Here is a 12,727-nt window from a genome sequence, read left to right as displayed (position 1 = left end):
AGGAGCGTGAATGTAACATTGGACCACTAGATGGTGCAATGTGATTAATATTTTTATAATTTAAGCCCAGATATTTGAGATGATTTTTTTTCCTAAAGATACGCATCACTGTTGAGCAGACATGAAAGGTATTTTTTTATGAAGAACTTATTAAAGGAAATGGATACTTAGGATTTAATTAGGCAAATGTAGTTCTTGTATTATAAGTAAAAGTATCTCTAAAATTTCCTGAAATTAAAGTTGCTCATTTGCTGAAAAGAAAGGCCTCTATTTCAACATCTCCTTCTGAAAAACAGTCAAGATTCATTGCAAGACAAATCACGTATACTACAAGAAAAAAATGAACATTTTAGGTATTGATATTTTTTATATGCTGAAAAATGACCTCATCTGCCAAAACTCATGTCTGTTTAAATGTCTACTGAAAAGAGACCTAGCACAGTTTTTAGTAGAAGATGCTTCTTAATGCAAAAGATCTTTGTCAGCTGCATAACTTACTGAAATCCATCTGCTCAGTTCTGCAGAGGTGAAATCAAAATTAGTTTCCATGTTTGATCTCACTATACACAACTGAGCACTGATCCAGGAATGCATGCTCACATTCTTCCTTGAGTAAAAGTATTGAGAAGTGTAGATTATATGCTCAATGAGATGATCAGCAGCTCGAGGGCATTAAAAAACTCATTGATTTCAATAGGAACTAAGAACATGGCTTGTTTAGAAAAAACTACTGCATGACTCTAAATCGGCATTTCTGTTGCCTGCTTTTAAGGATCTGTCCTCAAGTAGTTTGCTGAATCAGAACTTTTTCAACTTTAGAAGAATACCATTGCAAGGATCAAATATGGGATCTAGATAACTTTAAATCTACAGGATGACCTGTGGAGTTTATGTTTTGAGATACGTTTGAGGTATAGGGTACTTCAAGGTAGGAGACAGGATAATGGAGAGTCATCTGTTTTTATTTTGGTATATCTAGTTGTCCAGCTAAATGAATTAAAGAATTTTTCTAGTGCAGTTAGACTATTCCTTTTTATAATTCAGGGTTTTTTTATTTTTTCAGAGACTTTTCACAAAATTAGTATGTTATACATTAGGCAAAAGTTGGAAATACTATAATGTATCAACTCCTTTTTTTTTTTTTTTCCCATTTTCTTCAAAGGTTTCATGGTACAGTATTTTGGGATGTGTAGCAGAAAAAAGTAATGTGAAAGTCAGGTTAAATAACAATAAACTTCGGAATGCAGGAGAAGAGGTAAGACAGAGTTGGAACTCCTTCAGATAATTCTCTCTTTCTTTAAAAAAGCCCAGCTTTCTAAGTGTATACACCTGACATCTTTTTCTAATCAGGTAACTTGCCAAGCCTTTGACAAACCATTTGATTGTTATTTTAAGCAACTGAAATTTTACTAGGCTGAGGATACGCTGAAAACCAAAACCAGTTCTAGGAATGTTTTTTTTGAATGATGAGTTAAATGATTCAAAAGCTTCATGTTAGAGAGGTCTCTGTCCCTTCTGTTACGATCCTGTTTTTTGAAAGACATTTAAGAAATACAAAAGGAAAATAAAGTATATGATATATTTATAAAGTGTTCCCCAGACACTCCACTTTCCAGAGATTCAAGAAAAGAGAAATTCTAAACAGATATAAAATTTAGTGTTTTTCTTAATTGTGCAACTTCTATCAGACTTTACCTTCTGTAATTCTGTCAACATGGTTATATAACTCCTTCAATAACCTTCATATTCAGACATTATTGACTTCTAGGTTCATACTCTATCTCTTTCATCTTGTGAACATGTTGTGTGACAAATCATCCCACTCATCTTTGGTTACTTATGACTGATCACATGTATGTGTCAGTATTTTTAAATAGTTTCTATATTGCAATTTGGCAGTTTATTTTTGGAATTTTTGGGGGGTTTTCCCTTTCTTGTTAATCTAGTTTTTTTTGTTGTTGTTGTTTGTTTTGTTTCGGTTTTGTTTTTCCTTTGGATCACAGTCTGATGTTCCTGCATAGACTGAGAGTTCTGGTTTTCACTCACTCACGCATGCCATTGCTTTATCCATCTAAACGATGACGTGATCCATCCAAATACTCAGCATTTTGAGGTTTAAGAAAGGAGCAAAAAAAAGCTTCAGCACCTCTTCAGCAAATTTTGCTGTAGTCTTAGATTGGAATGATCATTTTTGTATCTGGAAATCTTGGAAATCCTGTTCTTTGCAGGGCAGGTCTCTGTTTTGCATTGTCACAAAGGAATGATCTCAGCCTCTTTTGTCCAGTGTTTCAAGCTTTCCTGGTTTTGTGAACAAGCTTTATACGAACACTGGTAGACCTGTCTTTGGTGATGGAGAGGAAATCTTTCCCTTTGCACCTGTTCCCTGCATCTCCTCCCTAAAAAGGAAGGTGTATAAAAAGAGAAGGTGTGTGTTGCTACTGGTAATAAAGGGTTTGATGTTATTCTTGATATTCTTATTATCAAATACAGAGAACTAAGCTTCCTGAGATGTCCAGTGAGCTAGTTTCAATATGCAGTCCTGCTCCAGTTGAATTAAGCATTTAACTGGAGACTTTCACCCCACTGCTAGCTGTTCTTTTTGTGACCTTGCTGCAATTCATCCAGGCCACTGACTGTCTTAGCTCTGGCAGGCACTGGAAATGCCCAGACCTGAGGCTAACCATATGCTTCAGCAATTGAACTTCTGGTTGCTTGGGGATATGCTTTTGCAAACGCTGATCTGCAGACAAAGTCACGATCTGCCTGGTCCATGGAAAAGGTTTAGAATAGAATTCTTGGTGGTGGAATGATCTATCAACTTTTCAACAGGAGAAAAACTTGCTCTAAACGGATACTACAGGCTGTCTTACCCTAATTTCTGGTCTGCTGGTTCAAAATTCAGTCCCAGCATTTGAAAGGATTTCTGTTGTTCAGAGGTCTCCTTATGAAGGCCAGACAGTATTTGAATAAGAGCACTGTGTTGATGCTACCTTATGATAATCTTATTTGTCATGTTGTGCATCAGTCACTGTGTCAGTTGTTTGTTGTTTCAAGACCCTAAAACTTTCCTTTGTCTAAGTTGTCCTGGTTATGGAGAGGAAGGTGGAAAAGCCTGTTAGAAGCAAGCCATGATGTTTAAGTGTAGATGGACAATTACGTGAAGGAAAAATGAAGATCCTGAAAATATGTTGTTTGTTTTACGAACTCCGAAGTCCTGTTAATGGTGCTGAGAGGACCTGAGACATCCTCTGCCCATATCTAATCCATGCCTGTGGCATGTATGGAGGAGAGCCATGTGCTTTCTCTGGAATTCTGCTCAGGGTGAGAATGTTTCCAGCTCAACGACTGCAATCATGAACACTCACAGTGTGAATGTGCAAATGGACAAAAAAGGTTTAGAGAAACTCCAGGTCCTGGTACTTTACTGTTCTCTTATGTTATGTGCTCTGTATACTCAACTGCATTCCAGAGAAAACATACTTTTTTTCGCCCTGTTGTTTAATTGTTTTCTTATTGTCTTCAATAACCTGATATTATGTGGAAATGTGACATGCATGTTAATCTAGGTTGTGCTTTGATTGTATCCAAGACCATCAAATACTTTATTTAACAATAAAAGCTTTGAATTTGAGATCTGGTTTTGGTACGTTCAGTGGGTGTAACTAAAAAATATTTTTATTGCTAGATACCAGCTGATGGGAAAAGCCTCTTGGAAATACAAGGCTTAGATCCCAATGAGAAATACATATTTGCAGTTGCAGCATATTCTTCTGATGGAAAACTTATTGGTGATGCAATTGGGGAAACAACTCAGCCCATCCTTGCATATCCACCTCTTTCTGTTACTGCTGTTCGAGCCTATCTAACTCAGGTAGGGCTAGAGGCATGATGATGAACACATACTTTAATTTGACTGTAATTACTTGTTTTCGCTGGTAGCTCTAAAACTTCTTGTAAAAACTCAAGACTTTCTTGCCAAAAGCTTGATAAGCAGAAATCACAATTTTAACACAACAAATGGTATATTTGAGTAACTCAATTCAAAATTATTAGAAATTCCAGTTGAAGAGGAAAGATGACTGTCAGCTAGTTTTCTTACTCTGGTTCCTGTTTTTCAGTCTGCATTTAACTTCTTTATTCTCTGTTATAATTTATTGTTTCATTTTTGTGATTGAGACCAAGTGCTAGAAATCACCTTATTAGTCATTACGGCACAAGATGACAAATGTGATTGAACTTACCAGGTATCAAATCCAACCATTTTCATACTGAAATTATTTTTGTAGTGTCTTGTGAAAGACCACAAAGGCTCTGTCAGACCTTTACCATAATTTTCTTTATTCTTAATAAAGAAAATTTAAAACTGATTGTGGCATGGAGAAAAGTGAAATTGTCTAGCCCTACAGCTCAGATCATGGGGAACTGTTAGAAGATTTCCTAAAATCTCCCAGAGAGGTATCCATGTGAATTTGTGCCTACTTGTGTGGCTCCATTTGCATCCCATTATCCAGAGCAGCAGGGCATTCAGCAGTATTAGTGAAAGTAAAATGATGAAATAAATGAAATAATATGCCTTCAAAAACTGCAGCACAATACCTGTGAAGTATTCCAGAAAGGATATTAGATCTTTGGTCAACATTTACGAAAGTGTTTTGCCTTCTCTGATGCTAATTCTGAGGGTAAACTAATATTAGTAGAATCAGATTGCTGCTACATTACTACGTTTTTTATTAAAATATATCAGAATATTCTTACAGAAATCGTAAATTTACATGTTGGGAGGGAGTTTTAAAATCTTTATTCATGCTATAATCATATTTGGCTTGGTTATTTGATAAACAAGGAAACTTGTTGTTATTGGTGTTTGGTTTGGTTTTCTTTTATTTTTTTCTTTTTTTTTTTTTTTTCTTTTTTTTTAGGCAGCCTACCAGACTGGCAACTATACATTAGCCAGAGAAGCATTTTCACCAATGTGGGATTATTTTGTTTCTTCTCCACTGCCTACCAATGCAGCTGTTATTTCTGCAAGTATAAATTTGACTATATGTGAAAACAGGTAACTGGCAAATCCAAACGTAAAATAATAGTCAATTATAGATGTGCACTTTTTTTTTTTGAGAGTGCCAGGTTGTGAAATTTTGTTCAGACTTGCGATATGAAAAACATTCTGAAAAAAGGTGTGAAATGTGTTATAAAAATATAGTGGTTTATAATTAGCAGAGGATTTTTGTTATTTATGGAACTGCTAGCATTTACACACCTAGTTCTTTATAATGATTGCTTTGTCAAGGTAATTGGGAAACATTTATAAAGTGGCTATTAATTCTGTGTGATGCATTTTCATGTGCAAAACTTGTAATGTGCACTAGGTTCTTGACTTTTAGTTCCAACTGAGAGAGCAGAAGGGTTCAGGAATTCTGAAAATTTTGTCAAGAACAGCACTCAAAATGGATAAATGCTTGCTAATTTTGTTTTGGGGTGGTTAAATAAGTCTACCAATAATCTCTGAATATACTAGAGTGGTTTAAAAGAGATATTTAAAATTAATTCATTTATAAACAAATATCAAATATTCAACCATAATATTATAGGTTTTTCATGATGATAAAGCCCAGCTAGAAATTTTTTGGTTACATACACTAAAATTCAATAGATCCAAATGCAAAAATAAATAAAAACTTAATTAATTCCCAGATATGAATGACATAATAGACATGAAATACTATAATAACAAGAGTAATTTTAGATGTTAGTCAACTGTTTATAATTTGGCGATGAAATTATATTATTTATATTAATATTTATTTATTTAATATATTAATATAATTCAATATAATAGAACACAAATAATCATCTTCATTTGTGTGGAATTCTTTTTAGACCAATTTGTTCATAGGAAAGTTTTGGGAAGCTTGTGGAGGAGATATGAAAAAGTTTTGCAGCACATCCATTTCAGTTTGCCAGTCTTAGTTTTGAAACCACAACAACAAAAAGCAACCTTATTGCATGTGTGTTAATTGTTCTTGAATGTTTCTAGAATTAAAGAATAAATAAAGAAATACAGACATTTGTATCAAGAGATAGATATTAGGGGAATTTCCTATACGTTTTTTCAGAACACTTCCATTTCCACTTTACAGGTGGAGTAACCGGTAATCAAAATCAACCATTCTGAGACATAGGATGTAACTAGTGTTTTCTCCAGAGTGTTTTGACATACTTGCAGCAGAACCCACTGTTTTCTCACAGTGATGCTGTTTGGATGCAGGCAGAGAGCGAAGGCTTGTGTGTGCTTTGAATCCTGTCACGGGAGAAAACTAATGTGTCTACATGTGCTTCTTGTTATTTGGGCCTCAGCCAGACCATTAACGTGTGTCCTGTCTGGTCTTTAAGTGCCACCATTTGTCTGATACTGGGCATACAAATTGATTGAGAGTCTTGATGTTACATGCCATAAGAGCCTTTGGGATTTTCTGGTAGCCTGTGGACTGTGCTGATGTCACCAGGCATCCTGTTTCATGACTATATGGATGTTTTAAATCCATCCCTGGCCTGGACAACAAAGCAAGAATGCAAGGCTGGTCATTGCGCTTTTTTTCTTCCCACTTGTTCATTTTTCATTAATCTTTTTTCCTAATCAGCTTTTTGTTGTTGGTGGTGGTGGTTTTTTGTTTGTTTGTTTGTTAACACATGCAGCTCCAGAGGTAACATTTGAACAAAACAACTTTCAAATAAATCAGATGAAATGAAATAAACCAAATGAAGACAGGAAGTTTTCAATAACTGTGCAAAGTGGTTTCAGGGATTTTGCTTTTGTGACAGTTACATCCAAGCCTTATTTTTTTTTTTTACAATTAATATGGAAGTTTCTCAAAGCTGCAATATCAGCCCTGAAATGAAGTAGTTTTGGTTTTACTGATCCACAGCTAAGAAATTGGATAGGACTTAAAGAGACAGCAGAGGGAGCTGGAAGGAAAGGAAACCTCTTGTTTCCAACCTGAAGCCCTGTTGATTCCTTGCTAATGTCAAGTATGTGAATATGCCTATTGGATCTTTGTTCTTGAGTTTCAGTCTCTTTTACAATCAAGGAGATGGAGGAATTTACTTCTTATGCTTCCAAATCATAGGATTGTTTCTGTAACATAAATAATATAAAAAGGACAAATGCTGCTCTGCCACAGGGCAGGAAAAAAAACCCAATAAACAACAAAAGAGCAGGCGGAAGAAGAAAGATTCTTCTGAGCCTTGTAACACAAGATATCAGTGATGAAATGGAGTCTGTTACTAGCGCTTAGTAATGGACATCACAACTGCATGTGTCATTGTCAGAATACAAAACAAGAATGTGTAAAAAGAGACAGTTAAAATGAAGTAGCTGTAGCATTCCAAGTTTTCCATGAAAATTCAAAGTAAGTTTCACTGGATTAGATGAAACGGCTAAGGAAATGATGTCTTAAGATAGTAGAAGGTGGACAAGAATTTGAAAAGGGGCCTTATCTCCTTTATTTATTTTAAGTTAGAAAATGTAAACATTTTTTGAGTTTTATGTCTAAATTTCCAGCAGTAGCTACAGTAATACTTTTGTACAGAATTTTAAAATGAAATATTGCATTTTCATATAATGCAGTTTTAGGTATGAGAGGTCAGAATCATTAATACGCTTTTACTGTTATTTTGATTTTTTATTTTGCAGGCTATGTTTTGAGGCTGTATCTCAGACTTCTGCTATTACCTTGCACCTCTTTTTAAGGAGTTTATTTGCTGTCTGTGACATTAATGTAATGGAAAGAGGACTCTTCTGTGATTCCATTTTTTCCAGTGAGATACTTTATAAGGAACAAGTATGTGTGCCTTAAAATACTACATGGGAATTTATTTTACCTTTCAAACAGCTTTATTTTATCAAGATAAATGGTGCAATGTACTAATCCTGTCTGTGGAGTACTAAAATTTCTGCTAAGTTACCTGGTCTTCCTTTCTGAAGTATTCTAGTAGCTGTTGCTTATTTTGTATCCTGATAGAAAGATGGTTTCTGAATAAGTTATTACCTCATTAATACCCTACTCCAAATCCTACTGATTCCAGCTGATGAAGACGTTTCCTTTACTTCAGCAGTGGTAGACTATAATTTAAGAGAGGTATAATCATTGCTATTTTTGTCCTACTAAGATGGAGCATGTTTAATTGTAAACATTTCTGCTATTTATACATATATTTTATTAATATTAGAGTTTCATGCTTTTAATATACTAAACTTCTTTTAGCTTATTTCAGTCTTTATAGTGTAATAACATGTTAATAACACAAAGAACTTCCTCTGTTATTTGAATAGTTAAGCTTTGCCTTTGGTATTATTACATTCCGGTTCCACTCTTTCTTTGCTAAAGTATTTGTCTCTTAAAAATGCGAGCAGTCACTGGGTCTGCTCACACATGCAAGGGCTGCAGCAGATGACTGGAAGAGAAAGAAGGGGATTGTTATCCTGCCCTTACGTACTCTGAGGGGTTGGGATGTGAAATTTCCACTCCACACAGGGTGAGGTTGTTAACCAGGCTTTGTAAACTGCATGGATAAATTAAGGGGGCAAAATTAGGTCAAGAACAATGGTTTCCTTTAGAATCATGAATAACGTTGCATTTGTTTATATACTTCTAACAGGTGCCAATGTATATTCAATTTTAAACTTTTATCTTACTTGCTGCTTACTCTGCTTTTTAAACTGCAATAACATCTGTCTTCTTTCACTCCTAAATGATTTAAAACAACAGAATTTATATTTGAATCAAAATGTGTTTTTCTTTTACAGGTTGCTAGATTAGCAGAATGTGAAAGAATGGCTGTGGCAATTGAACTGAGTAATTGGTTGAATGATGCAAGTTATACCCTGCAGTCTGTTGTGCAATGTTATGGTCTCCTTGTTCCAATTATTTATCACAATATTTCTTCAGTCCCAGTAGTTCAGGTGAGAACATTTTAAGACAAAGAAACTGGCATCCAAGTCCTGGAGTTATAGCAATTTAAATTAAACTTCTAATGGAGTATACAGTGGGAGAGCCAAATATCTAGGCTCTGAGTTCTTAGTACCTGCTGAAAGAACAGCCTTTTATGGGTTTATGTGTTCCCAGTTCATATATGTTTAGTTTAAGCTGCACAGATTCTGCTCTCAAATATGCTAAAACAACTGCAGAATATTGATTATTACTTCAGGATGGTTTTTTTGTGTTTTTAAACTGTAGTATAGTATATGATGTAACTTCTACTTGAATGTAATTTCCAAATAGCAATTCTGAGGAAAGAAAAGCATCATTTGCCTATGGCTTTTTTTTTTTTTTTTGAGTGTTTGCTTCATATACAGTTTTCTTCTTAAAAAAAAAAAAAGAGGTCTATTCAATGTCTTGATAAGGCAGTCTTTAGTTTTCAGGCATGTGCTCCTTTCCAGAAGCAAGCAACTTCTCTTTGAAAATAGAGTCCCTGAATCCTTTCCTGCCATGTCTGAAGCAGCAGTTTTAGATTCAGCAATGATACAATAGCAACATACACCTTTTTACTAATTTTAGGTAGTTTTGTCAGGGAGCAGCAGTAAGAAAATGTTCACTCTGTGAGGAAGGATGAGATGACTTCAGTGCAGGCATTGCACAGACTAGCAGCATCTGAACATGGCAGGTAGAGCAAAGTACTGGCAAGAGGATCCAGTGAGAGTCCAGAGATGGTGGATTGGCTATTGTGCTTGTCCAGGGTTCATCCAGGAGAAAAAGTCAGAAGCTACAGGAGTTGGAGCCAGAGACTAGAGACAAGGCTACAACACAGGTCCCAGGTCCACCCAGGAGACAGAACTGAAGACCAGCACACCAATCCCATAGCTCAAGCAGGGACTGAAGGGCTGAGTCTGAGCTAAACTGGGACTTCTGGGCAGAAGGTGTGGGAGGACACCCCAGGCGAGCACTCAGGGACTTAACAAGTTTTTAGGTGTGTTTAAACAAAAATAAATACATGGGTAGCCTCTTGCTTAAGAAGATGTTGGCTGTGATGACCTACCAAAGACACAGCTAGCAACTGGAAATGGCTCCTCGTTTAGATTTCCTAATTAAATGGAAAAATAATTAAGTTGCATGTTTTTTATTATGTCTGTTACACAAAAATGGGGAAAAGGAGTCTTTCATTTTTAGATCATGCTGGAAACATTTTTCTTTAATTTAAAATTCTGATCAGCTCAATATAGTTCTAAGCAGTCCTCTACTAGGAGTATGTAATCTCACTGAATTAAGCATTCTTTGATATCATGTTAATTACAACATCATGTATCTGTAATTTAATATCTGTGATTTTATGTGAATATGTAATTTATTCCAAAGGGCTGTGGTTGAAATCTTGACACTGTTAAATTCAATGAATATTTTACCGTTGTCTTTTGTAGAGCTAACATTTCACCCTACCTGTTGGATTTTAAGGTATTTTTAAAGTTTGCCATCAAATACAACAGGCTTTGCAGAGGTACAAGCTTGTAAATTTGTTGCAGACTCCAGACTTTATTTTAACCCTTCTATTTACAGATTCTCATTAAGTGCTTGGCTGTCCTTCAAGAAATTCCAAGTGCTGCCTTGCAGAGGAAGCATGTAGGATGTTACGAGAGTATCCAGCATATGATAGCTTGTACTTCATTTTATACAGCAAAGGTATGGTGTGCATTATTGTGCTTACAGCTTAGTTTAAGATACAGCTGTTGTCATTTAGAGGAAAAAAAATATTTAGTAAGCTGGCCTTCAAACTGATATCTTGAAGAAGCAGCAATCTTAAATAGTAAAGGTATATAAATATTTATTAGTATCTTTGTATCAGGGGATTTTATATAAAAATGGCATTTTGAGTTTTTAACAGAATTGAGATTTTTCATTTGGTTATAAAATAGATTGTAATTATTACTTCGTGAACGTGAAATCTGTATTTTATATCATTGCATGTATTTTAAAATTTAAGGTAGTAGTATTTTCAATAAGGAATGTATGTAATATATAAATTGAAAGTTTATTTACTGCATATAGCTCATATTTGTAGTTTTATCAGAATGACATATATGGCTTATTTGCTAATTGGATACAAGAGACTTCATACTATTTGGTCCGGCATGCTAGCAGGAACAGAAACGCCTTGACTTTCAATGATCAGACATACATGCAGATCACATTTATTATTTAGATAATTAATCTATTTATTAAGATAAGGAGAAATGTGGTACAGGTAGGATTTTTTTACTCAGCTATAGAGGCATGCTAAAGTACCTGCCACAGTAGATGTATAATGCTGAAAAAGTCAGCTTTCCTGAAGCTTCAAGTGCACCTCAGGTAAAAAAGATCATTCCAAAACTGAGCCGCAGCTGATGCTTTCAGGGATTGCCCTTTGTTGATGATCCCTCTCCTCGGTCTTCATAGGAGATGGATCTCTGTGCTCACTTCACAAGACCAGATCAGTGTCAAAAATCCTTAAAAGTGCACTGCAAGAAGGCCCGGTTTTCATTCATTTAAAATGTATAAAGATTAATATTTTAAGGACTAGTGTTGTCATTTTCTTGGTATTAATCAGTTACTTTGTGGCTGTGAGGGCAGTGTCGGGACGTGGTGAGGGCTGGGGAGCTGTGAGCCGAGGGCAATGCCATGGCCGTCAGGGCAGGATCTGGCAGTCAGGTTCAACCAGGAGTCCAGATCACCAGATGAGTTTGTGGTGATGAGGCAGGTTTGAGGTGAAGCTGGGAAGTCAATCCACAGGTCAGGATCAGGTCTGTTGAGGGCTGCTAGGGTCAGACACAGCCCAGCAGGCTGGCCCATCAGGGTGGGAGCAGTCTGAGGCTAAGCTGAGGAGTCGGTCCACAGGCCAGGTGTCCAGATCAGTGGATCCACGGCCAGGCTCAGGCATGGCTTGGAGTGTGCTGGAGACCAGCATTCCTGCCAGACAGGAGCTGGCAGGGACTGTAGGTTCAGACCTAAGCTGAAAGGGATCTCCTGGCCACATGTGGGAGGGCTCAGGTGGAGGCTGTCAAGGCCAATAAGGCCTCTTAGGAACCTTGAAACCTTGATAAAGTGTCTGTTTGTTGTTGGATTTCCCAGCTATGTGACTCTGCTTGAAACACTGATTTTTTTTTTTCTTCCCCCTTGGAGATAACATTTCAACAGAATACCATACAGAATAGCAAACAGAATGGTTGAATTGCAAATGCTTCTGATTAATTCATGGTATATAGTTTTCTGTTGAGTTGCAGTCAGGCCATGTACTGTATGTAACCCGAAGTAATCTATAGACTTATTTTCTATCCCAAAGACAAATGTGCTAACATGAAGTTACTTTCACAGAATCACAGAATGGTTAGGGCTGGAAGGGACCTCTGGAGATCATTTAGTCCAACTCGCCTGCTAAAGCAGGTTCAGTGAGAGGAGATCACACAGGAATGTGTCCAGGCGGGTTTTGAATGTCTCCAGAGAAGGAGACTCCACAGGCTCTCTGGGCAGCCTGTTTCCGTGTGCTGGCATCCTCAAAGCAAAGACGTTTCTCCTCATATTAGATGGAACCTCCTGTGTTTCAGCCTGTGCCTGTTGTCCCTCATCCTATCATTGGGCACCAATGAAAAGAGTCTGGTCCCATCCCCTTGACACCCACCCTTGAGACATTTATAAGCATTGATAAGATCCCCTCTCAGCCTTCTCTTCTCCAGGCTGAATAGACCCAGCTCTTTCAGTTT

At 36.5% G+C, this 12,727-nt stretch overlaps 1 protein-coding gene across 1 annotated transcript in view; it reads left to right on the top strand.

The window, feature by feature from the left end:
• Window positions 1-12,727, top strand: part of CFAP54 (cilia and flagella associated protein 54) — a gene marked incomplete at its 5' end in the record, with an annotated part of 114,217 nt that overhangs the window by 39,270 nt on the left and 62,220 nt on the right. Inside the window, 6 exon segments of the mRNA XM_080349867.1 lie at window positions 1,163-1,255; window positions 3,686-3,871; window positions 4,920-5,056; window positions 7,694-7,841; window positions 8,807-8,962; window positions 10,551-10,673. Of these exon segments, the coding sequence (XP_080205993.1) occupies window positions 1,163-1,255; window positions 3,686-3,871; window positions 4,920-5,056; window positions 7,694-7,841; window positions 8,807-8,962; window positions 10,551-10,673 (843 nt within the window).

Source organism: Nesoenas mayeri, assembly GCF_963082525.1.
Source record: "Nesoenas mayeri genome assembly, chromosome: 1".
NCBI classification, from domain to species: Eukaryota; Metazoa; Chordata; class Aves; order Columbiformes; family Columbidae; genus Nesoenas; species Nesoenas mayeri.
Note: the sequence above shows the minus strand (reverse complement) of the source record. Positions and strands in the feature narration are given on the sequence as shown.